The 27,575-nt window shown below is 38.3% G+C and overlaps 1 protein-coding gene across 2 annotated transcripts; it reads right to left on the reverse strand.

Annotated features, from left to right (window-relative positions):
* On the reverse strand, positions 1–27,575 carry LOC131072955 (protein kinase STUNTED). Of its 2 annotated transcripts, XM_058009273.2 has the most exons (11): positions 26,909–27,575; positions 4,343–4,440; positions 3,876–3,994; positions 3,671–3,786; positions 2,625–3,536; positions 2,247–2,495; positions 1,964–2,124; positions 1,743–1,822; positions 1,507–1,654; positions 1,262–1,408; positions 1–1,024 (listed from the first exon to the last, which is right to left on the reverse strand). In XM_058009273.2, the coding sequence occupies exons 1-11, from the start codon at positions 27,060–27,062 to the stop codon at positions 776–778; spliced, it is 2,433 nt and encodes an 810-aa protein (XP_057865256.1). In that variant the 5' UTR covers positions 27,063–27,575; the 3' UTR covers positions 1–775. The 2 variants fall into 2 exon arrangements, with proteins under 2 accessions (XP_057865256.1, XP_057865264.1); XM_058009281.2 differs by lacking the exons at positions 3,876–3,994; positions 26,909–27,575.

Below are 27,575 nucleotides of genomic sequence, written 5' to 3' on the forward strand. Positions count from 1 at the left end.
TTCCAATTGCAAATAGATATTTCCTTTATTTCATGTACTCTGTAGGAAGAAATTATGTGCAAATGCCAGGTTTCTGTCATACCTAAATAGTTTCCCATATGGCAAGAGCAAGCAATATACATACACATAAATTATTGGGCTCTGCCTTCGTAAAACTACCTTGATCAATCTGGTTGGTCAATATTGCACTCATATGAGTAGTGAATGTTAGGTATTTCTTTCTGTGATCCTTTCCACAATGTACACAACTGGACCAAAAAGGTATTTCCCATAACAGTAATAGGTTCTCCCTACTGAAACCTGCCAACCCAAGAGCTTAATAATGCTAATTCAGATACCACTGTTATTCACTCCTTCAAATACATTAAGTCGGCCATAAGAGGTAGAAAATGTCACCAATAAGTCTTCATATCTTGCACGTTGATATGAACCAAAGAAGCTAACTTGCTGATATCTGCAGCAAATATGAGGGAGGTTGATTACCTCTCCATTTCATTTCCACCTCACAGCACTGCATCTACAGATTTCGGGCCTCAAAAAACATTATGTTAGGGTCAAATTTACTCTTCAATACTATATCTTTCCGTCTACAACTTCAACCAGTGTGGTCATTCTTTAAGGTCAAGCATAATCATTGATTGATTGCGATGGCAACTGAAAAAGATCAAACCACTTGAACATCAGAAATACTGAGGAGCAAGCATACTAAGTGGATTGAAAGCAAGCAAAATGACTGTCCAGTCCTGAATCAATTGAAGCTTGATCAACAGCTACATTAACTTTTCAAGTAATCTTCGAAAGAATCTTTTGCTTGCAAAATGTCAACACTCTGATCAATGCTGCTCATTGATATAGTATCATCATCCACACCAAGCATGGCAAGACTGAGATGAGTTTGTATGGCATGTCCTCCCTGATATACAATGTGCTCATCGTCATCTGAAGCATCTCTTTCCTTAGTCATCGTATGTTGGAACCATGTCTGATTGGCTAAATCATCTTCTCCTCGTAGTATTTTTAAAATCTGTCACAAATCATATCTAGGTGTCACTAGAATCGAGATTAATTTATATTGGGTAAAATGCAATATTTTTTTATAACTTTTAGAGACAAAGGAAGAAATTTCAATTTGTCCTTTATACCATCTGAGCAGCTTGAATAGCATCTTACTTGAAAGAAAGAACAGAAAAATAGTAGCACGGATGTACATTCAAATCAATGAATTTCTAGACTATGTAGAAATGAATAGGAGATAGATTACCCAGCTTATGTGAGGCCGGTACTGAGATGACTGTGTTATACACAGTAAGGCAGCAAGCATCATTCTTTGCATCTCGTTTATGTCATATGCATTTTCCAAACGTTGATCCACTAGCTCTCCCATGCTCTCCTCTAAAAGTGGCTTTGCCTGGTTTCCAGAGTTCTTAGAAAACTACACAAAGACTGATTACCAAGGAAAATTAACTGAACTGTGTATGGGCATTCAAATAGAAAGGCAGGCCATACCCATATCACAAGGCTTTCTTGACCTTTGGGATATCTTGAATCGATAGGCTTCCTTCCAGTTATTAACTCAAGTAGTACCACACCAAATGCATATACATCTGTCTTATCATTAACCTTGCCATAAATAAAATATTCTGGAGCAAGGTACCTGAAAAGTTGTAATCATGATTAGCCAACCACTATGGATAGTCTTCTCTCAAAAGTAGTTCAATAAAAACAGGAAAAAATTTCCCCACCCAAATGTTCCTAAAACATCGCTGCAACTGATGTGCGAAGATGTTATTGGTGCCCATTTTGCCAGCCCAAAATCTGCCAGCTATTGTAAACAAACTTCACAAATTAGCTGTCAAATGAATTCCTTGGTACTGCAGTGCAAATCTAAATCTCTAAATAAAAGTTATATGGATAATACACACATCCAAAATCTGGTCTAAAGCTTCTTTCATTAACAATGTACCTGCGGTTCAAAGTTCTCTGAGAGCAGAATGTTGGAAGATTTCACATCTCTATGAATTACAGATCGGGAACATCCATTGTGCAAGTGATCTAATGCTTCTGCAACTCCAATAGCCACCTTGAACCGCTCTGTCCAACAAAGTACTGGTTTGTCCTTGCCCACTGAAACATATTATCAATAGCTAGCTGCTATAAGCATAACTTATAGTAGATAAAACAGAACACTGCAAGAATAAATGATAAGTGTGTTTCTTAAAATCATCCACTCTGTAATACATGCATACCATGGAGGTTCTCTTCAAGGTTTCCTCCTGAGACAAAGTTGTACACGAGAAGCCAGTTAGGGCCTTCTACACAATATCCAAGAAGTGAAATAATGCAATTGTGCTTCAATGAAGTAAGGATATCCACTTCCAATATGATCTCTTCCTCTGCATCTGATGAACAATTCAAGACTTTTACTGCCACTGTTTGCCCATCAGGAAGAAAACCCTTGTAGACACGACTCCATCCTCCACTTGCTATAAAACTCCCTGCAAGACACAGAAAAGGAAAATCCAATAAATCAAACAGGTTCCGTTCATTAGAATACAGTTAAAAAGACAACTTTTCCATTCATGATTTGTAAAGGGAGTAAGTACAAGGGAAACTAGAAATGCAACCTGCTGAGAAGTTGGATGTTGCAGATTGCAGCTCCTGATACATAAATTTTCTACAGGCTTTACCTTCACAAAGAGATTCTAGTTTCTTTGCCATATAATGTTCTTCAGGAATTGGTTCAACGTGCTCACTGCAAGGGAATCCAGCTTCTTCTTCTGAAGCTTTAACAAGAGTTACCTCCTTTGGAAACTGCATCTTATACTCTTGGTTGCAGATCTCATGAGCAACTTCTGGCTTTACTTCAAACTGTTCAGACGTCTGTGCATGGCTATATGGAAGTTGTTGTGCCAATTCAATCACAGACCTTTTCCTTGGTATAGATTGGTGTCTCGGAAGCTTGCTAAATGAAATAGCTCTCTGTAAGAAAGGCCACCGAGGTGGAGACACTCCCTTTTGTCTATGCAATCCTGACATTAACAAATTTGAAACTTTTGGTTTAACTGTTGTGCAAGAACCAATCTCCTCTTCTCTATGAGAGAAAAGACTGGAAGTGCTGGAAACAGTCTGAAGAGATGAACATGTAGATAGACTTCTCGAATCCTTTAACTCATGTCCTTCATATTTCTTCTCACTGCAAACCAGAGTCTGGATATTCGAATCACAGAGAGCACAACTAGATTTTAGAGAAAGGAATGACCTTTCGAATGCTTCCTTGTCAGATAAGGTGTATTGGCAAACATTGACTATGTTCACAGGAGAGATTTTACAACAATCAATATCTGACACAAGATCACAGATGTTATCAGATGCGTCAGAACCATAATTGTTACTAGAGATTACAGCTGTTCCTTCCAAAGGGCACTCTACAACAGGTAAATAATTTCCTCCGCCATTTTTCAAAACTTTGCAATTCTTGCTTTTGATTCTCCATAGTATAGGATTAAACAATCCTAGCCGAGGGGCATTAGCTGTTACTGCAGTTCAAGAAACAAGACAACCAACAGCAGAGAAGTATCAGGAACCTCAAATCATTCAATGTCAGTACAATTAATCCACCAGCCAGGGTTATTATATTGCACTTGTGTGTACTTTTGGGAAGAAGGCCTACCTGACAGATGTTGTACTCCAACCTTCTCAAAGATAACCTTGCCATTTTCAACAACCAGAACAGAAGTGCTGCAAGGTAATTTCTTCATACAATACTTGGCTAGTGAAATTGAAGACCTGAGAAAAAAGTAAGATCATTATTACAGATCCTCTCTTCTTAGTTTCAAACTTAATTTTTTACTCCCACAGGAAATATTAGCCCATACCCTAAAGTTTTGTGCTTACTAGCACCTAGAATAACTTTTGTTGCCTCATGTAATTTTGCTTCTTCAAAAAGCACTTTTCTTACAGAAGATCCATAAGTTATCTTGAAATGAAGATCTACCTGTTAAATAAGATACAATCAATGATCCAGTCAGAACCATGGAAGATCATTGATTAAAAAGTAAATCCAGAAATAAAATAATGCTGGCTCTAGGGTTTTCAACTGTGCGTATTTTGGCATTCCAGCAAACAAAGGAGAATGAGGTTATCCATTTGTATGTTACTGTGTAAAATTCAATATCTATACAATCACAGGAAGATGAAAGGAATTTATTTGTATAAATAGGCTGTTTATATGAAAAAACCAGTGAACATTTGCAAGGAATAAAAAAGATGTGCTGTGCAATTCAAATCAAATTGGAACTTGCAAGGATAGAAAAATGATGGAAAAGAAACAGACAGGTTGTACCTGTTTTAGGCTACAGAACTCCTCATAGGCTTCAACAGCTGAATTAAAGAAATCAGTAGCCTGGTAATTTGTTCTACTTTGCTCCTTGGAAAACAGTTCTGCAGAGTAGCCAGAGGATAAGTATCTTTAGCAGATAAATGCTACTATTCAACTCCTAATGAATGATATGCATTCAAAAAGTGCCAATTTTATTTATCATATCTTAAATCTTTAACTCTCTTTAGGTCAAGCAAAGCTGCTAATATCTAAACATCATCGATTAATTAAGTTGCCAGTGCTGGTATGAGGATGGTATATATATAGTATTGCTGTTTATTACATAAAATATAACATTCAAAATTACCAGTAAACAGAAAATTTGCATACCTCATTTTTTGCAAGAAAGGAAACATTCATAAATTCATAATTCACTGATTTGTCAAATGTCAACACTAAATGAAAATACAATCAACTAAAGAACTTGTAACCTGTTGAAATGTATAAATTTAAGCAAAATAAGCCATGTTCCATGGAGTCTCAGGATGGGGGGATGCAAGAATGAGGGGAGCAAGGGCCTAGATTTGAGGATGGCAACTGGGGTTTTGGGGATGGATCCCCCAATAGGGTTGAGGGAAATCACCCCTGTTGGGAGTATTTAAAATTGAGTCAAAGTTTGTAGGCCTATTTCAAATTTTTGCTCCGTATGTCAGAAAGGCACCCAAATAAGTCAGTTTGAATGGCCTAGTTAGCAAGGGGGTAAAATGGAGCTAGTTGATTTTCAGAGGGTAAGGCTCGGGATTCATGTCCCACACCTTTCATTTGGCCTATTTAGTGTATTGCAACTTTCAGAATTCAGTTTGGAGAAGTTTATCAAGTACCCGTTTTGAGGGGTGAGCTGAAAGAACATTCTAGGCACAAGTGCAAATTTTATTAAGTAGCCTACTTTGGGTGTTTATATCTTTTGTCATGTTTATTATCATGAAGAATTTCAAAATGGATTGAATTTTATGCATAAATGTGAGTCAACATGCAAAATTTCAAGTCCTTATGAATCCGTTTGCTCAGTTTTCAAAGCTCAATCCGTTTGTAGTTTGTGATGTTTGCACAAGTGTAAAAATGTCCTGGTGAGCGTCATGTCAGAATGTTTGTTCCGGGCTAATGTTGGTATAAATGGTGAGCTACGTTTCAAATTTCAAGGCTCTACCAATCCGTTTGATCGGTTTTCAAAAGCGCTCATTTTGCCATCAAATTCAGTTATCCCCACTTCCAGTGTTATATCAGTTAATATAGCCATTTTTGTGAGCGTGTCGTTTGCATCCTGTCAGTCTGGCGATCGAACTGAGAATTCAAAGATTTAATATGTACTTTAAGGTACCTATGTTCCGAATTTGAGGACCTACGGAGGTCGTTTGATATTTTTGAGAAAGGCATCATGTGTTGCCAGAACATTGACTTCATCAGGTCTGCAGTGTCGACAAAGCCAATTGGCCGTTTTCGGAAATTAATATCTCTTCGCTCGGGACTCATCTTGAGAAACCGTTTGGTAGATGTCATCCTTGTATATCAAGGTGCGAGCTCCAGAAAGGTGTTTTGACATGTTTGAAAATTACGTCTTCGTGATTAAATGCAAAAATTGTGGCGTAATTGCCTAAAGGTTGTAAAATGCGGATTAATGATCCGAAAATGATGCCGATCATTTCCAGAGGTATGTTTGAGGTCCATGAAGCATTCCAGGGGTCAGTTGCGTGAAAACGAAATTTTTTTTTAGTTGGACCCACTTTGAGGCCCGACCTGGCTCATGCCCGTTCATTATTTTTTATCACATAGTGCTTAATCCTCTTGGCAAATGGCATGGGATGGACAAGAGTCTAGAAGTTTCAGTAAATTGATTTGCCAGTCTTCTTTAACAAATTGATGTTAATTAAGGGTATTATTAAAATGTACAACTCTATGGCAGTGGTTAAATGCATCAAAAGAAGTTTTACAACATTGGCAGTCATAAGATCTCAGTTTACATGTCAATATATGGCCATGAACAAAGAGCAGCACTTAAAACATTCGGGCAAATGCATATTGGCAGGTGAATGCCAAATCCCTTTCCCATGTGAGGTGCAGCAATGGAAATCTTTAAAAGCAAGTTGCAATTAGCAAGTTTGAAGCTCATCTCTTCCCTCACATGGCAAATTGGGCATTAAACAGCAGATTCAAAAAACTTTCAAAGAACTTTCAATTGGTAAAATATGTGCAACTCCAGCATTCTTCCTCCTGTGTGGGCCTTGAACAAAGAGGCAAGGAGGCTTTGATTTAAATGATCTCTAGCCAACATCCTCCCAGGCACATGGTGTTTGGGGAGTAAAGTTTTAAAGTTTAAAACAAGTTTCAGCAAAATCAAATAATACCAAGCATCCCAACTCCCTCCACGTGGCTGGAAAAGTATAAGACTTTCTGCTGTAGCATGGTAACTTCATTATTTAAAGCAAAAGCATGGCATGTAAGTGTGCATTGAAGTTCTTTTTTTTTTTTTTTTTAAGAATTCAAATTGAAAATGAAGGCCGATCCTCCCTTCACGTGGCATCTAAAAGCAACAGGCATTTTCAAATAAAGGAAATTGCAACAGTAGGTGTAAAGCAATGTCCAAAGCCCCCACGTTGTTTTCCCTTGCGTGGTAAACAGCAAGCAACATAGCCAGTTTCAATGGTAATTGCAAAATGGTGGAACATTGCTGTATACGCTGCGTGGTGTTTGGAGTGCTTCAACGGTGACTCCTTTCTCACGTGGCCTCCTTCTGGCAGCAGCAATAAAAACCTCAAGCAAGTGCAAGAACATGTGTAATTCCAATGTTCCCAGCCATGGCAAAATGTGAAGGCATTTATAAATATTTTCAAATAAATGCAAGTGGAGGGGGTAAGACCAGTTCAACGCCCCTTTCCAGAAGCCCTCTCCGCCATGAGTTTGAATATGGATGGAGGAGGTGTTAGCTTTCACCAAAAAACGCCATTGAAAACCAAGAAAACCTTCAAAATGCAGTCCCAGGCTTAATGTTTTAATCCCACATTGGCTGGGAAGTGGCATATTTTAATGTTTATATGCTAATTCACACAATACCGATATGTCTAAGCCATAAAGGCTTTTGACACAAAGTGCCTATGGGCGCCCAAGGCGGGCCCACGCGCAAGCACGCTTCCCGCTGCAACAGAGGAGTTGACTGGATGGTGACCAAGTGGACCCCACGCAAGCACGCTTCCCGAGGCAGATAGGCAAAATTTTGCAGAGGAAGGTCGGGTTAACGAGTGAGCAGGTTCGAGATGGATCAACGGTGCGCGCTATTTCGCGAAGGGAAGATGCACGTAGTTTAAACCCCGCGAAATAGCGAAAGTGAACGAGAGCCATCCACGTGGCGCACAAGTGGCAGTCCAATGGCGATGACATGGCGCTGAGGTGGTGTGCACGTGGCGGCCAAGTGACGGATGAGTAAGCGAACATGTGGTGGTGATGAGGTGTCGTCCCAGGTGGCACCCAATGGACCCCATCGACCAATCGAAGGCCGCCACGTGGCAAAGCGTCAGAGCACATATGGAGGCAAAAATCAAAATTAAAATGAATAAATGATATAGTTCTGACTATATTAAAATTCGAAATATTTAAATGACTGAGCACAAATGGGAATTAATTCGCCCAGGGTCTAAATTTTGGCCAAAATATAAAGTATTATATATCGCCGGAAAGCTCTCGGAGTGAGGAATCTGTTTATGAGGTTAATTTTGACAAATGTGGGATATTTTGGAGGCAGTTTCTACGGGAACAAAATTCAGTTAGAGAGGAGACACTTGGCAATTCAGTTGCAGATTTGATTTTCTTCCCTCCTCTTTTTATTCCGAATTCTTCTCAGTTGTAAGGGTTCCAGAAATTTGGAAAATGCTCCAGATTTGATGGCTTCCACTTTCTGAATATCATGACCCAAATTTGTGAATGCTTCTGTTTGGTTTCAGGGTACAAAGATTGCAGTGCATTGTTGTAAATGTGATTTTAGTTGCAGGTCTTGCTTGTGTCAGGCATGAGTAATTTCCCACAAGATTGTCTCTGTGATATGTTTTTTTTTTATTATTATGAATTCAATCCTCAAGGAGGATGAAATTTGTCATCTCAAGGAGATTGTATGATTGTTTATAAGTATCCTTCAAGGAAGGTTTTAAATTCTGTAGTCAGTCATGAATGATGAAATGTGTATCCAAATCTGATAAATTTGTGAATGAACCAAATAGTGCATTAATATAAGGTATTGGTGCATGAATATTTTGTTTAAGGAAAATAAGCTTGCATCTATGATTCATATTTGTAGTTCTGTCTGTGACTTTGTTGCCCAATGAACAAGGCACTGGTCTTGCAAGTTTGGGGATGTTTTCAGATATATATTTTAAAAGACAAATCCATTTCCCTTTATGTTTAGGGGTTAATGTTCTATCCTTCCAAAGCTCTATTTCACCTATTATTTGTATAAGATCCAGCCCATCTGTACATGTTACCTAATTTGGTGAGCTTGTGGAATGGTTTGTCTGCTCATTGTTGATGCAGTCTTATGTTTGTGATTGTTGTATTCAATGCATCAAAAGGGTGTCCCCCCCTAGGTCTAGCAGAACCTGAAGTGTAGGAGGATCATTAGGATCCTATGTTATGTTGTCCAAGCCCTGAGGTGTTTCATTGATTAAGATTGGCTATCTCATAGATAGATTTGCAGGTATACTTGGGTTATCACTTTTGGTGAACAACAAAAATGGCGACTCTGCTGGGGAGTAAATGAACTGTCAAGAGCCTCTGGTTAAGAAAGAATTAATTCATCTAAGGATGAGATTATCCCATCCGAGTCACCACAACAAAAGTGGCGACTCTGCTGGGGAAGCTAAATAGAAATTGCCTAATTTCATCCAGTTAGTCAGTCCATTGCATATGCACAGAGTTGAAAGTGGTTTTATGATGAAGATACTAGTTCTTGTTCTGGATCTGTAACATGATATGTTTTACATGTCATATATTGTATGAAGGAGTAACAAATAAAAGTTATATTGCTTAGTTGTGAGCAAGTCCTTGCAACTGTATGCAAACTTTTCCCCAATTCCTTATTGGGTGGCGACTCTAGTCTCTGTACTGGTGCTTGAAGGAAGTTTGCATTCCAAGACTTTCACAAGATTAGTAGATAATCTTATGAATCATCTTAAGGTGCAGATGGTTTAATTAGCAGATTCACACATAAGTGCTTTCATCATAAAAGCTTGAGAAGAAAAGTGCAGTAATAGCCTGGAAGAGTGAATTGGTTGCAGCAAGATTGAAGGAGACAATAAAGAATTTGAATGTGTGTTGAATGGTGTTCTGATGTTCAAAATATCCTCTGTGCAAGAGGTGGCGACTCTGTGATAAAAGACCGTGCCAAAGGTGAAGCAAATCTTCCGATCTACAAGTTTTACAGCTGCAAATATCCAGGTATTTTTCAGAGGTTTCAAATGCAAGAGATCTCTTCTGAAAGTTTGAATGTGTAATGTCGTTTTCCCATTTAGTGAACAGCACTAGTTTAGAGGGAAAGAGAAGATCTCAAAATTGATTTGCATATCTATGCTGCTAAAATATTCAGTGTATGTTATCCTCCGTAGTATGCAAATGTGGAAGAACTTTATGTCAAGCAGTGTTATGAATAGATCAGTATAAGGATACTTGCTTGAAGTTTTCTATCCAAGATTTTATAATCATTTGTGGAAGTAAGAAAAATGAGCAGTGAAGTTTTTCAGTCTTGTGTATTTCCACATAGAGCCATGCCTGGTGAAGTGTCACAACCGTATAATAGGAGAAGTTTCATCATGAACCATTATGCTGCTCTAAATTTCAGAGATATTCCGGGTTACCCAAATCTCATACCCACAGAAATTAGAAAGTATTTGCCCATATTCAGTGGGAAGAAATCAGAATCAACATGTCAACATGTTAAAAGATTTTCAGATTTGATAGGAGAATTCGGAAATTGCCAAGAAGATGTATGCATGAAGTTGTTTATTCAGTCATTAAAAGAAGATGCAAGAGATTGGTTCTCTTTTTTGCCAGTGAATTCTATTACCTCATGGGAAGAATTGGTTTCAGATTTCATGGATCAATTCGATGAGAAGGTGAGTGATTTTGACTTGCTGAAAGAATTCACCTGTATACAAATCAGGGAAGATGAATTGGTACCAACGTTTAATATCAAATTTTCACAAGCTTTGTCCAAAATTTCCAGAAAGTATAAACTTGATGATAAAGTATGTCTGGATGTTTATATGAGTGCATTTGATGAGAAGATGGGTTTCCTATTGAGAAACAAAGAACCCAAAACCTTGTATGAAGCCTTTAACACAGCTAGGGATATGGAAAATAACTTGAAGTTTGGAATCTCGAAGAGATTCATGTCTGTTGTTGTTCCTTATCAAAATGCCTTCGATGGTGAAATACCATGTGAGACTCAGCAATTCATTCCGTGTCCAAGTGCATCAAGCTCTGCAGTTCCGAATGGTTTGGGTGATGCATGTGTATCAGATTTAAATGAGAGTCAAGAGCCTATGCTGTTAATGTCGGTTGTCTCTCGCAGTAGTGATGGAATGATCAGTGGGAAGCATTGTGAAAATGTTGATACAGAGACAGATATATACAAGGGATATGTACCATTTGATTTGTATGCCGGTTATGCTGATTATGTGGCTGCCAACTACCAAGTGAATCATGCATCTCTCCAAGATAATATTAATGAAAATAATGATGGTGATGACCATCAATCTTTACATGTTGCTGATGTATTTGATGTTGAAATACCAAATACAAAGGGATTACTAAGTGTTGCTGTTTGTGCAAGCGAAAATGTGCCATATGATGAAAATCAGAATTGTCTAGTGCAAACAATGGTTGATCCTCACTTAGATATTGATAACCTTAATTGTGTTGAGGATGAAGTAAATCTATTTTCAAATTTCACTTCTTGTAATCATGTTGATAATCTTTCTATTTTGAAAGTTATGCACAAAGTAAATTCAGAAAATTGTGTTGGTATGCGTGATTGCAATGAAGATATAACACACATGGATGGAAAAATTTTTGGAGAATATCACATGGAACAGCAAAGTGCAATGCAAGTTCAAGAGATTTTAGAACTTAGAAAAGCTCTTGAGGTTGTGGATAAGAAGGTTCAAATGTTGGAGAGCCTTCGAGCTATTGATGAAGACCTTCTAAAAAGTAGTGAAGAGGATTCTTCGGAAAAGGACTGTGAATTGAATGTTTGTATACTTGATGGACATGCTGATCTAACAGATTGTTTTATGACAGAAAGATTTAGTGAACATGCTAAAAACTCATCAGATGAAGTAAATTGCAGCGATGTTCATTTTCATTCTTTGGCTGATGAGGAGTGTTCAATTGGTGAAGAAGATCAGTTGTGGCAAGATAAGTTTGATTATCTTGATTTCCGGAATGATGGTCATAGAATAAAATCTCATGAATGTGAAACATGGAACACTGAGGATTGTTCCAGCCAAGTTTCATTTTCTTCTTTGTCTGATGAATATGATTATGAGGATCGAATGGATGGTATCTTTAGCAATTTTACTAATGTTCTATTCAATGTTGATATAGATACGGACCAACCATTTCAGTGCCATAATGTTCATAAAGGGATTGTCCATTTGGTTTCTAACCCTTTGTATGAAGAGATAATTGATCAGCCAGATGTTGTAAATGATGAACCAGTCCATAATACTGATGAAATTCCGAACAACAATGGCGTGGGTTGTAAAAAATTGTTTCATGATGAAGGTAAGAGGCATGGGTTATGTGATGATCATTTAAAACCACAAATGGAAGTGTTTCAGATGGATATAAGTCTGGATGAAGAAGATTTAGCTGAGGATTTGCTTCAGCCGGAGGTATGCATTCTTTTCCATAAATGGGATTTTGAGAATGCGGAAGTTTTGAGTTTGATAAACAAGGAGAGTATAGAGTGTGATCAGCATAGTGAAGTATCACACCCGAATTGTAACATTCATGTGCCTTGTTTGCATCAGCTGGTTAGTAGTGTCCCTTGTTCTATTAATTTAAATGGTAATAAGACATGTGCTGATAGGAATTGCAATGTTGAGAATGAGTGTTTTATTTTTCAAGTTCAGCATGATGATGTCCTTGCAAATGGTAGAATTGATTGGGATAATGAGATGCATGGTATCTTGTGGGAAGGCCTCTATGGTGAATTGTCTCATATTTTTACTTGTGTTGAAATAATGCATGGTTACAAAGTTCAGAATCAGACAAGAGGTAAGCACACTAGCTGTTTCAGTAATGAGACAAAAGACGTGGATTTTAAAAGCTATGCTCAGTTGTTACTGGAAGGTGCCTTTGTTTGGATCATGGTATTAAGTGATGAGAATCAGATTTTTGACAGAGGTAAATACTAAAGTTGTTTGAGCAGCTTGTATTCAGTTTTAAGCATAGTTGTATATTTTGTACAGTCGCTTTGCTTCAGTTGTGTGGTTTTCAATAAAGTGCCTTGCTGTTTGGGTAGAATAAGGAAGCCCTGTTTTTGAAATGAGAAGAGAAGAATTGAGAGAAGAATGGCCCGTCTTTCGGGTGGTCTGCTTAACCAAAGATATCTGGATTCTTGTGTTGATCTCACAATCAACCATCCCCAGTCAGAGCCACTGTTGGGAGTATTTAAAATTGAGTCAAAGTTTGTAGGCCTATTTCAAATTTTTGCTCCGTATGTCAGAAAGGCACCCAAATAAGTCAGTTTGAATGGCCTAGTTAGCAAGGGGGTAAAATGGAGCTGGTTGATTTTCAGAGGGTAAGGCTCGGGAATCATGTCCCACACCTTTCATTTGGCCTATTTAGTGTGTTGCAACTTTCAGAATTCAGTTTGGAGAAGTTTATCAAGTACCCGTTTTGAGGGGTGAGCTGAAAGTGCATTCTAGGCACAAGTGCAAATTTTATTAGGTAGCCTACTTTGGGTGTTTATATCTTTTGTCATGTGGATTATCATGAAGAATTTCAAAATGGATTGAATTTTATGCATAAATGTGAGTCAACATGCAAAATTTCAAGTCCTTATGAATCCGTTTGCTCAGTTTTCAAAGCTCAATCCGTTTGTAGTTTGTGATGTTTGCACAAGTGTAAAAATGTCCTGGTGAGCGTCATGTCAGAATGTTTGTTCCGGGCTAATGTTGGTATAAATGGTGAGCTACGTTTCAAATTTCAAGGCTCTACCAATCCGTTTGATCGGTTTTCAAAAGAGCTCATTTTGCCATCAAATTCAATTATCCCCACTTCCAGTGTTATATCAGTTAATATAGCCATTTTTGTGAGCACGTCGTTTGCATCCTGTCAGTCTGGCAATCGAACTGAGAATTCAAAGATTTAATATGTACTTTAAGGTACCTATGTTCCGAATTTGAGGACCTACGGAGGTCGTTTGATATTTTTGAGAAAGGCATCATGTGTTGCCAGAACATTGACTTCATCAGGTCCACAGTGTCGACAAAGCCAGTTGGCCGTTTTCGGAAATTAATATCTCTTCGCTCGGGACTCAGCTTGAGAAACCGTTTGGTAGATGTCATCCTTGTATATCAAGGTGCGAGCTCCAGAAAGGTGTTTTGACAGGTTTGAAAATTACGTCTTCGCGATTAAATGCAAAAATTGTGGCATAATTGCCTGAAGGTTGTAAAATGCGGATTAATGATCCCAAAATGATGCCGATCATTTCCAGAGGTATGTATGAGGTCCGTGAAGCATTCCAGGGGTCAGTTGCGTGAAAACGAAAAAAAAATTTAGTTGGACCCACTTTGGGGCCCGACCTGGCTCATGCCCGTTCATTATTTTTTATCACATAGTGCTTAATCCTCTTGGCAAATGGCATGGGATGGACAAGAGTTTAGAAGTTTCAGTAAATTGATTTGCCAGTTTTCTTTAACAAATTGATGTTAACTATGAGTATTATTAAAATGTACAACTCTATGGCAGTGGTTAAATGCATCAAAAGAAGTTTTACAACATTGGCAGTCATAAGATCTCAGTTTACATGTCAATATATGGCCATGAACAAAGAGCAGCACTTAAAACATTCGGGCAAATGCATATTGGCAGGTGAATGCCAAATCCCCTTCCCATGTGAGGTGCAGCAATGGAAATCTTTAAAAGCAAGTTGCAATTAGCAAGTTTGAAGCTCATCTCTTCCCTCACATGGCAAATTGGGCATTAAACAGCAGATTCAAAAAACTTTCAAAGAACTTTCAATTGGTAAAATATGTGTAACTCCAGCATTCTTCCTCCTGTGTGGGCCTTGAACAAAGAGGCAAGGAGGCTTTGATTTAAATGATCTCTAGCCAACATCCTCCCAGGCACATGGTGTTTGGGGAGTAAAGTTTTAAAGTTTAAAACAAGTTTCAGCAAAATCAAATAATACCAAGCATCCCAACTCCCTCCACGTGGCTGGAAAAGTATAAGACTTTTTGCTGTAGCATGGTAACTTCATTATTTAAAGCAAAAGCATGGCATGTAAGTGTGCATTGAAGTTCTTTTTTTTTTTTTGAAGAATTCAAATTGAAAATGAAGGCCGATCCTCCCTTCACGTGGCATCTAAAAGCAACAGGCATTTTCAAATAAAGGAAATTGCAACAGCAGGTGTAAAGCAATGTCCAAAGCCCCCACGTTGTTTTCCCTTGCGTGGTAAACAGCAAGCAACATAGCCAGTTTCAATGGTAATTGCAAAATGGTGGAACATTGCTGTATACGCTGTGTGGTGTTTGGAGTGCTTCAACGGTGACTCCTTTCTCACGTGGCCTCCTTCTGGCAGCAGCAATAAAAACCTCAAGCAAGTGCAAGAACATGTGTAATTCCAATGTTCCCAGCCATGGCAAAATGTGAAGGCATTTATAAATATTTTCAAATAAATGCAAGTGGAGGGGGTAAGACCAGTTCAACGCCCCTTTCCAGAAGCCCTCTCCGCCATGAGTTTGAATATGGATGGAGGAGGTGTTAGCTTTCACCAAAAAACGCCATTGAAAACCAAGAAAACCTTCAAAATGCAGTCCCAGGCTTAATGTTTTAATCCCACATTGGCTGGGAAGTGGCATATTTTAATGTTTATATGCTAATTCACACAATACCGATATGTCTAAGCCATAAAGGCTTTTGACACAAAGTGCCTATGGGCGCCCAAGGCGGGCCCACGCGCGAGCACGCTTCCCGCTGCAACAGAGGAGTTGACTGGATGGTGACCAAGTGGACCCCACGCAAGCACGCTTCCCGAGGCAGATAGGCAAAATTTTGCAGAGGAAGGTCGGGTTAACGAGTGAGCAGGTTCGAGATGGATCAACGGTGCGCGCTATTTTGCGAAGGGAAGATGCACATAGTTTAAACCCCGCGAAATAGCGAAAGTGAACGAGAGCCGTCCACGTGGCGCATAGGTGGCAGTCCAGTGGCGATGACATGGCACTGAGGTGGTGTGCACGTGGCGGCCAAGTGACAGATGAGTAAGCGAACATGTGGCGGTGATGAGGTGTCGTCCCAGGTGGCACCCAGTGGACCCCATCGACCAATCGAAGGCCGCCACGTGGCAAAGCGTCAGAGCACATATGGAGGCAAAAATCAAAATTAAAATGAATAAATGATATAGTTCTGACTATATTAAAATTCGAAATATTTAAATGACTGAGCACAAATGGGAATTAATTTGCCCAGGGTCTAAATTTTGGCCAAAATATAAAGTATTATATATCGCCGGAAAGCTCTTGGAGTGAGGAATCTGTTTATGAGGTTAATTTTGACAAATGTGGGATATTTTGGAGGCAGTTTCCACGGGAACAAAATTCAGTTAGAGAGGAGACACTTGGCAATTCAGTTGCAGATTTGATTTTCTTCCCTCCTCTTTTTATTCCAAATTCTTCTCAGTTGTAAGGGTTCCAGAAATTTGGAAAATGCTCCAGATTTGATGGCTTCCACTTTCTGAATATCATGACCCAGATTTGTGAATGCTTCTGTTTGGTTTCAGGGTACAGAGATTGCAGTGCATTGTTGTAAATGTGATTTTAGTTGCAGGTCTTGCTTGTGTTAGGCATGAGTAATTTCCCACAAGATTGTCTCTATGATATGTTTTTTTTTTTATTATTATGAATTCAATCCTCAAGGAGGATGAAATTTGTCATCTCAAGGAGATTGTATGATTGTTTATAGGTATCCTTCAAGGAAGGTTTTAAATTCTGTAGTCAGTCATGAATGATGAAATGTGTATCCAGATCTGATAAATTTGTGAATGAACCAAATAGTGCATTAATATAAGGTATTGGTGCATGAATATTTTGTTTAAGGAAAATAAGCTTGCATCTATGATTCATATTTGTAGTTCTGTCTGTGACTCTGTTGCCCAATGAACAAGGCACTGGTCTTGCAAGTTTGGGGATGTTTTCAGATATATATTTTAAAAGACAAATCTATTTCCCTTTATGTTTAGGGGTTAATGTTCTATCCTTCCAAATCTCTATTTCACCTATTATTTGTATAAGATCCAGCCCATCTGTACATGTTACCTAATTTGGTGAGCTTGTGGAATGGTTTGTCTGCTTATTGTTGATGCAGTCTTATGTTTGTGATTGTTGTATTCAATGCATCAAAAGGGTGTCCCCCCTAGGTCTAGCAGAACCTGAAGTGTAGGAGGATCATTAGGATCCTATGTTATGTTGTCCAAGCCCTGAGGTGTTTCATTGATTGAGATTGGCTATCTCATAGATAGATTTGCAGGTATACTTGGGTTATCACTTTTGGTGAACAACAACCCCTCGTGGGAGTCAAAGTGTGGAGCCCCCAATTGGGTCGACGGATGGCACCCCTCATAACATTCGCCCCTAGCACCACCCACCCCAAATTAAGGCCTTTGAAACTGCACAAGCCTTCATGGGCCATGCCATTTCACAATTTTATCACTATGTTTTCTGCAACACCAAGTCCTTATATTTATAGCCAGATGTTCGTTCTTTAAAGAACTAACAATGATGCTGAAGAATCTAACTAGTCTAAATGATGAGGGTTATGCAGTTTTTAATCACTAAGTGGATTAGGGCCAAATTATGGTTGTTGAATGCTTTTTTTTTAAAAAAAATTTGCAAGAAATTAAGGCTGGGGTCCCATGGAGGGGGACTTCCTAAAAAATAGAGCAGGAGCTGCTAGAGAATTTTTAAGAATATTTTAAAGCTGGCGGTCCCATGAATTTTATATTGTAATTCAGCTTAAAAAGTTAATCTCCTAAATTTAAGGATGCTGGCAGTCGCATGAACTTTGTTGTGCAATCAGCTTAAGTATAAACTCTTAAATTTAAGCAAGTTGGTGGGAAAAAAATAGTTTTCTCTCTAAAATTGAGATGGTTAACAAGTGGCATAAATAATCCCTAAGCTAGTGGGGCAAAATCTAGCCCCACCCCATTTTCACCTGCTTAAATTTACAAGGCTAAAAAGTAGGGGCTCTATTTTTTTGGAAAAGATTCCAAATAATCTTGTAGCAAAAAATATTTTTTCCATGGGACCACCCTCTTCCTTAAAATTAGAGCTTAAGCCCCCCCCATGGGACCCCTGTGTTGATGTGTTTTTTAGGCACATGTGAACACAGAATAAAATACCAAGGTATCTTATCCTCTCTTGATCAAAGTCTCTCAAATGCTGAAGATTCGCTTAAGGATCACTTGAGATAACTCAAAGGTTCTTAATATGTCGGGTCACGACGTGTGGATAAGCACAGTTGGTTGATGTGATTGCTGGTAATCCAAGGGGACTTACGTTGAATTGTTGAATACTTGAATTGCTGGAAGTTTGGAACTTAGATCCTAACTACTGGCATGGACAATTAAAAAGAGAAAAAGAGAGGGGTTTAGGAAGTTTATGCTACTCCTAAGAATGTAAGAGATAATGGATGATTAGGTGAAATTCGAATAAGCTTCACTTTGCCATCAACGAGCAACTCTACAAGGCTTAGTGCGATCTTCTAAGGTAGGCACGTGATGTTCAAATCGCTATCAACATCAAAGACACCATCAAGGCAATGCATATCAAAGTGTGAATAGCAATTGAAGTTAAACTCATTAAGAATTCCAATTGACCACACAAGGCAAATTTGCAATCAACAAACTGCTAGTGGTATGAATTAGGAATTTCACCATGAATCATCAACAATTCCTTTCTTTCATCTAATTATTCATCATCTAATATGAAGATCCAACAAGAAACCATGCACTTGTAAAGAAACAACACATCCCACCACAACTTCAATGAAAAGGAAGTTTATTTACAATTTTGGCAACAATTTATGCCTTCTCCTCCTATTCTACTCTAACTGCTATCTACCATTTGCTATTTCTCCGTTACTAACTATTCTGCTATTAGCTATTAACCTTTACAAATGAAGAGCTTGAGCTTTATTTAGAGAGCTCATTGCAATTCAAAGGCTCAATTTGAGATCAATGACAGAGATTACAAGATGAAAACCCTAATTAGGGTTTGTTATAACAAACTCTATAATGGCCAATGAAATAATTACAACATTTGGACACATGTCCTCTTTAGAATATTTGACCAATAGATAATGGGGGTAGGTACATTAGAGTTTGTGCCCTTATGGATGAGCTTGGTGTATTGAATCGGGACATGCTAAGGTGGAACTCCTCTGATTGGTAGAGTAGTGATTGGGATGCCACCTCAATTCGCTTGTAGACTTGGTAGATCATCATGAAGGGATGTTGAGAGATATCTCTTGACACTCAACATTAATCACTTGCTCAAAGCTTGGTGTGATGACAGGAAGCATCCTTCATCCATCCTTGCTTGCTTATACTGCCTTGAGATAGTTGTGTGATATCTCTTTATACTTCAAGGTCTTGACCTTTACATCTCATCTTGATGCGGTGAGAGTACTTGAGATCCTTCCTTCCTTCCTTGATACCCTTGTGCTTGCTGATGAAGTTTTCTTCTTGAAGTTGCATAGTGGCTGGGTCTTGCAATCTTCCCTCTCTCATTTCTTCAAGGTGTTGCTTTGTAATTTATATCATCCTCCTTTCATATCTGCAAAACAAAACAAGTATGGTATCAAGTACTCATGACATATAGCTTTTACACACCTTAATTTGATCTCTGATTTTCCATGTGTTGCAGGTCTGATAAGTGTATCTAGGGGAGATCGCTCAAATTGATGACTGAATCTGCTCCTTGCTGACTGAGTTCACTCCCTTGCCGATTATAATGACTACCTCTTCCTTTTAGGGTTCGCTGCTCTGCTCTTTAGAAGGAAGATTCGCTGTTAATGTTGATTATAATGATTGCTTCTGCTGCTCTGATCTCAAATCCGCTGTTTGAAGGAGAAATTGCTTTGATTTGATGTTTGAAATGTTCTTTGAAATGGTCTTATTTAGGCGCTCAAAGGAAAGGTTTTGTCTTTTCCTATGAAGGCCAGCCTGATTTGGTATAAAATAAAATAAAAAATTATCTTTTCAATGCTTCTTCAAGGTGGCTGACTTATCACTAATTTAAACATTTTCATTCAAAATTGATTTTCTTGGGGCCAACTTTCTCTTATTTGATCTTTTGATGGCATGAGAAGGCAGATCGCTCAAAATTAGTGGCAATGGAAGCCTCATAGGTGAAAATCGCTAAAATTATGAGCAAGGGAAGTGATTCAAAGGCGAATCGCTAAAAATTGGAGGCAATGGAAGTATTTAAGATGCTCATCGCTCAAATCTTGGAGCAAAGGAAGTGAGTCAAATGCACATCACTCAAAATTGGAGGCAATGGAAATCCTCTCAAGGCAGATCGCTAAAATTCAGAGGCAAAGGAAATGCATTCTAAGGGTCATCGCTCTGATTTTGGAGCAAAGGAAATGACTTCAAGGCAAATCACTCAAATTGGAGAGCAAAGGAAATGCTCCTTAAAGGCATCGCTAAAATTTATGAGCAATGGAAGTGCTCATGATGCTCATTGCTAAAATAGGAGAGCAATGGAAGTCACCTTACACTTAGCCAGATTTCAGGTTGCTGATTAACTTTATGACTCAAACAAAGACATCACATGGTGACTAGAGGAAAATTTACATATCTTAAGTCATTCCTAGAGGAGATCGGTCAAAATCATGAGCAGGAAGTGCATATTAAGGCAGATCGCTCAAAATTGTGAGCAAAGGAAATGATTTTGGGAGAAGATCGCTCAAATTTGTGAGCAATGGAAATCTCTTCATGAAGTTTGTATTTCATCTTCTCTCCATTCCTTGCTCAATCCATGATGCATTTACCTTTTGTCCATGATCAATCATGGTATCAAAGGCACTAAGCTTACTCATTACCCTCAAACAAGCTCAAGATGCTCATCGCTGAAATTTAAGAGCAAAGGAAATCTCCTTGAGTCTGCTATCTCCATCTCTCTTTTTGTCAAAATGATGATGCATTTCTCCCTCTTAATAGTCAAAACGATTGCCAAAGGCATTAAGTTTGTTTAACATCCTCAAATATGCTCAAAGTGGCTTGAATCGCTCCAAAATGGTGGCAAAGGAAGTGTATCAAAAGAACATCGCTCTAAATTGGGAGCAAAGGAAGTGATTTTGAGGAAGATCACTCAAATTTTGGGGTAAAGGGAATCTTCATACACTTAGTCAAAATTTGCTTTTCAACATGCCTCTTGATAAAATATGATTAGATCATGGAAGAAATCTTAGATAGTTGGCTAGATCTCCCTCTCTTTGACACCTTTCACTCATTCTTTCGTCTCCTTAAGCTTTAATCAATTCATTGACGATCCTTCATAGATTCAACTCATTCATCTCACATCACTTCATTTTACCCCTCACAAGAAGGGCTATCCTCCTAACTCCTAACCCCTTGACCAACTATACCTCTTCAATGTAAAGGCTGATAGCAAAAGGCTCTAACTACTACCCTAGCAAGCGAAAAAGTGGGGGGTCCCTATTTGCAATGGGGCGATGTGTGAAAACGTCACAACACCCTACCTAAGTGTTGATGTTTTCTTTCTTTGAGTTCCACCTAGATATGCATGAGTCCTTCCACCTCAAGCAACTCAAGTACCTTGTGGATTATTGCCCTGGACCCTATGTGTACCTCAAGCCATGCTAACCCTGAATTGGTTCTCAAACCAGGCCCGGATGTGTATGAGGGGGGCATTTTGAAGAACCTGATAAGATAGATAGCTAACAATGAGATTTTGTTTGGCTTAACAACATTAATTGAATTATTGGTAAATATGGAATAATTCCTTATAGAATTCAACATCCAATTAATTAGAGGTCAAACAACACATCGACTAGGATTTAAACCCACGTCACTATCCTAGGTGGTGGTCTGCTCATGTAATGTCCCCTTTTCATTAATTCATGATGATGGACCCATGAGCCCATTCTTTTATTTAGTGATGGTTTGAAGGAATAATTTAATGAGGAAGCCATGATTGGAAAAATAGGCATAATAACAAATAAAATAATATTTAATTTTAAACATCTCTAGATATGGGGCATCGATTTCCATAAAGGGAGGTTATGACACTCTCCATTTAATGATGACAAATATGATGAAGCATTATCAAGGAGTTACAAGTTGACTTTTAAAAGAGTATTATGATGACCAACGCGGGGTGCTAACTTTGAGGTGGGATCTTGACTTGAATTGCATTTTCTATTCTAAGAATAAAGAGAACTCATGGGGGCGTTGGGATTTGGGCCCTCCTTTGTGCTATAAATTGAGGCTTTTGGCCATTAGGACGAATATTTTTATTTTCTCACATTTTACTGGCATAGTGCTCAGCTGTTGATTTAAAAACAAAAACCCTTTTGAGTCTAGAAATCAATGATGAAACCCCTTTGGTTTCATGTGGGCAATCTCATTCAGGGATTGCATTTGCGTTGAAGATGTTCTCTTTTCTTTTGACAAGTTGATTTGTATACTAGAACAGAAAATACAGAAAAACTTAGATCAGATTGAGGGAATTGCTTTTATCTTATGTTGCATGTTGTGCAAGTTATTTGCATGTGGTGGCATGCTATTGCAAAAAATATTGTGTTATCATCCATTGATGTAATCTAACATATTTTGTCAATAAAAATACTTCCGTATGGTGAAAGTGGTGAATAATTTATAAACATTTTGTAGAAGTCATGTTACCAGAGCTAATTTCCTGCTAGCCTGTGAATCAAGGAAGAAAAAGAGAGATAAATAAAAAAAGATGAAAGGGCATATCTATTTCAAGCTACCTTCATGGGAATTCAAAGGGGACAAGAAAGAATGACAGAGCTAATGGCACAAATGTTACATCTTCAAAGTTACCTTCAAAACCGAAATCATATGAATGCATTTCAGAGAGAGAGAAGTTCAGCTTTGCATGACCGATAGGTGATTAGTCAAATAAGTCTCCTTCAAAAACTTATGAAGCCCATGTTTATAAAAAGAATGAAAACTCAAATCTTGAGACGATTACTTCAAGAGAGTTTGACACATTTTTTAAATGGAGTCTCGTCTTTTCAAAGGATTCAATTCATATAGTGCAAACATTAGAGATTACGATGTGAACAGTGGTATTCTCCAGTTACAAACAGCAACAAAAAATGAGGGTTTCATTTCTTTCTTGGCATATTTGGAGTTATCTTTGCATAGGTTGTCCTTGCTTTGTTTGTGTTAAAAAGGGCCATTAAATAACATAAAAGATAAAGTGTTGGCTAAGCATCTTGATCTCATCAATAGTGAACTGCAAACACAAAACTCCCTTCTGAAATGGCAATTAACACTTTTAAGGCATAACCCTCCGGGGCTGTGATGTCCCCTTCTTAGATTACTATTACTGATAAGTTTGCCTGGCAGTCATTATAAGGAGACAGGTCAGAAAATAGGACATACAATTGGGAATTAGGTTTACGGAACAACTGAATTTAATTATTCATCATAAAAGACTATATTTGTATTAATTAACACAGCGGAAGTTGTACGGAAATATCCACAAAATACATCGATTACAAATACAAGAAACAGAAATAATATTGAACAATTGCCATTCCAGAATTAGTAAACATCAGTTTATTGTTCATACTCAATTCACTTTAACGCATTGAGAATTGAGTGGGGTAATCACATAGATTCAGTCTCCTAATTATTCTCCCAAACAGATTTATACTTTATCTTATATATGCCCTGCATCTTTCCAAAGGACGATGGATGGTAATGGTGGTTCATCATGCCAGACCCAAACCCAGGAGCGGTCACTTGCCCTCCTGGCCTACTGGTTCATCTTTACACAGTAGGTGGGCTATTTAGGTGGGCAATCGACCCCACTACAGATCCCCCTCCTCTCAAAGAGCAGCCATATAATGATAAGTTATTACATATGATGTTATTGTGTTCTTTGTTCAGACTTTATCATTACCTTATTTATTATACTGGTGCAAGTTGTAAAAGATGCTTATTTTCAGTCTTTTAATCAGAATTATAAGATCTGTTAGAATCGCTTAAAGTTCACCGTGATGGAGTATATTTTATACAGTTTGGAAATTGGTTTAAACATCGACAGAAATATCATTCTACAGACGTATTTGTAGGGCTACGATTTTAACGTACCAATAATTTCATATCCTTTAGAATCTGAGTATGATGGCATACTTGGCAGTCGGTCTCCTGGCTGTAGTTGATTTCCTTTCCATATATTCCTCCGTGATCCCTTGTCCCCCTTTGATGTGTTTGTCTTATAGTATGTGGCGGGTCAAACTGAGGGTCACGTCTCTTTTTAGAAGAGACGTGATTACTTTATAGTTCGCTGCCCTTTTGTTTGTATTTGTTTTGGTCGTGTCTCTCTTCAGACGCATACCCAGTGCATTTAATGCAATATTTATTACACATCCTATGCAATATTTACATTAATAATTATAGGTATGTTAAGTATATTAATTTAAATTCAACAATAATTGTTAATGATCAACGCAATACTTATGATTTCATATTAATTAATATTCACTAATTAATCTAACACAATAAGGTTTGAACTGTTTTCTGAGTAGCGACATAAGTATTAAATGAATATCAGAAATTTAAATACATATATGCAAACATATTATGTACAATTAGCATAGGGACATGACAGGGGCATTATGGAAAGCAGTCATAATATTGTTAAGGCCTCTGCTGAAACTATGCCCACCATGGTTAGCAAGTTAGAGAAATCTCATATGGAAAGGATTGCTGTGGATGTGGATAAGGATGTGGCTGCTGGTGCTGAAGAGTCGGGTCCTCCAGGCAAACGCACTCATGCAAGCCTGAAAAAGAGAGTCACTGAAGTGTCGCCCCAGGACATTTTGGAATTGAAGAATGCTGCCAAGAAGATGCATCAGCTGAGTGCTGATGTTGCTGAGAATTTAAAAAATCTGGGTTGATTTTCTACTTCTGTTGCTGTGTTGGTGCTGGCTGTTTGCTGGCTTTTTGCTGTCTTGGTGGGCTGGGTGATTTTTTTGTTTGTATCTGCTGTATCTCAGCCCTGTGGGGTTTTGTCTGATGGTTTTGTTCTGATTGGGCTTTATATGATATATCTTATGTAATTTTGATGTAAAGGGTTTCGGGTCCCTTCAAAACCTGTTTTTTCCGTAATCAAAAACACTTTAAGGCATAAACATGGACATATGGAGCAATGTATTAATAATATACGATGACCAAAGTGGGGCACCAGTTTTGAGGTGGAAACTTGACTTGAATATCATTTGCTATTCTGCGAAGGAAGACAACTCATGGGGTATTGTTATTTGAGCCCTCCTTTGTGATATAAATTAAGGTGTTTGGCCATCAGGATGGACTTTTTCTCATATTTTACTAGTACGGTGCTCAATAGTTAAGGGTGAAAACCCTGGAGACAAGATATCAGAGGACAAAACCCCTTTGATTTATTGTGAGGAATCTCATTTAGGGATTGCATTTGCGCTGAAGGTATTCTATTTTCTTTTGTCAGGTTGACTTGTGAACTGGAACAAGAACGTACAGAAAACAACAGATTAGAATTGGCAAATTGCTTGTGTGTAATTGGATGTTGTTGCAGGTTATTAGTATGTTGTGGCATGCTATTGCAGAAAAATTGCATGTTATTATCCATTTAAGCAACCAGCAAATTTTGCAATTAAGAAACAAACTTCAGTGTGGTGAAAGTGGTGAATAATTTATAAACATTTTGTAGAGGTCATCTCAGCTCTGCAATTAAGTTAGATGCCACTATAACACAGGTTTTTCCAAGGGCGTAAAGGAGTAAACCGCTTTCCTCAAGGAACTAAATTGAGGCACTGTTAACCTTGTAATTGGCATAAGTTTGTTCCCTAGAAAACATCCCTGTAGAATTACCATCAGCTAAGAAAACTCTTCGACGCTACTGCCCCCTTTGCAGTCTATAAGGTAAATTGTTCTTCGAGCACACCTGCTCCAGCCATATTCCTTTGTTTGGGGCTCCTAATCTGACTAGCATACTATGTTATTTTACAAGGACCAGCTAGAAACCAAGCCAAGAACCTCCATTAGCATATTTTACCACTCTACACCTAAGTTACCAGCCCCTCTGCAGTTTTAAATGTAATTTTTTTTTCCAACACTAGGAGCATTCAAGTATCCTAGATTCACAGCCCTACCTTTAGGTCTTCATCCCCCATTGAATCACCTAGAGGGAAATATCCAAACATTATCCACTTAGATTTAATCTCTTAACCGAATTGCTTAATAACCTCCTTCACAAACAGGTGATAACTAAGGACATCCCTTAAAACATCTACATTCCTCAAATTAGTGGTAACTAAGAAGTTGATATCTGATTCTTTGCTATTGCTTACAGATCACCATAATTGCTCCGGCTCCAGCGATTGTTGAGTACATCCTGCTGGAGAATGTCTGCAGCATAACTCCGAATTTTGATGTCATTTAACTTAGATATGCCCTAACAAGTACATGTTAGCATTTGAGTCATAAGTCTCATCAGCTAGCAATTTAAAAAACTTGAAATTGAGGCTTTCCTAATCATCCATTGTGTTAGACACTAGAAAATTGCACAGGCTGCTTTAACATTGAACTACTTCGCCCCTGCATAATACAGAGCCCCTTTAATTGTAATGCTAGTTACATTGGACGCACCACTCGGTCCAACACCACAAGGGGAACAGGACATGCTAGGATCTGGACCGAAAACACTCAAACATCTATTTCTACCATATGACACTTCGTACAATATCTCACTAATTTAAATCCAAAATTGTATGTCAGAGAACCCATCTCCTTTTTTCGCCTCATGATGGATGATGATTGATTAGGAAGTGTGATCCATAATGTTATGCGAACTAAACTTAACATTTTTTTCTTAAAAAGCATTTCATTCTTTCTCATAAACTCTGAAAACCTTATGTCTACTACAAAATAGAATGCTAAGCCCCTGAATTGTTATTAAATTGTCAGAAATAAAAGAACAGATAACACATTAGTTTAAGAATGTGAATTGAGTATAATCAAAGGAGATCAATAATTCGCACACCCCATACAAGTACAAAGCCCAATACCTGAGTGAGTGATAATATGAAGAGCAATGACATGATCTGCTGGCTGCGCAGCCTTGGAGATTGCCCACGTCAGAAGCTGGTGACTACTCACCCCCGCCTTGACTGCCACCAGTATGCATCTGCTCCTGCTTCCTTTCCCCTCCACCGCAGTCATTTTAATCAACTACATGCAATTCTTCTGCCCTCCCTTGGCATTGGTTTCTCCATTTACATTGCATGAAACTAAGGAACCAGCTGGTGATTCCCCGCAGTGCCCTCCACTCCAAGCAGAGAGATGTGTACCACCAAACTTGTCCCAATCACCCATCCACTTCAACTGCAATTGCCCTCACTTCCCTCACCCTCTTCTACTTACGAGTTTCTCTTCATCAATTTGCAGGTTTCGTGTCGTTTTTGACAGGCACGACACAGTCGTTGTTCATTTATGTGGGTACCCTATGCTAATTGAGCATCCATGAAATCGGGATAAAAGATTTTTTTCAGTAAAATTCCCCGTGTAAAAATCTCTCTGTCGTCATTAACAATATGAGTTAAATTAGCTGACATGAACGTGCGAACGTGAGGTAAAATAAAATAATGTGGAACAAGAATTTAGACTGTGGCCCCATAGAGGGGCTACTCAAACGGTTACATTTAGGTTAGGCCTGTGGAAGAGTGTTACTCAAGA

This window comes from Cryptomeria japonica, chromosome 9 (assembly GCF_030272615.1).
Source record: "Cryptomeria japonica chromosome 9, Sugi_1.0, whole genome shotgun sequence".
Classification (NCBI taxonomy): Eukaryota; Viridiplantae; Streptophyta; class Pinopsida; order Cupressales; family Cupressaceae; genus Cryptomeria; species Cryptomeria japonica.

Coding starts and splice junctions, on each gene's coding strand:
- LOC131072955 (XM_058009273.2), bottom strand. CDS start 27,062: ATGACTGCGGTGGAGGGGAAAGGAAGCAGGAGCAGATGCATACTGGTG. Junction 1,823..1,963: donor CAGAGAACTTTGAACCGCAG/GTACATTGTTAA, acceptor TGTTTACAATAG/CTGGCAGATTTTGGGCTGGC. Junction 1,409..1,506: donor AAGAAAGCCTTGTGATATGG/GTATGGCCTGCC, acceptor TCTGGAAACCAG/GCAAAGCCACTTTTAGAGGA.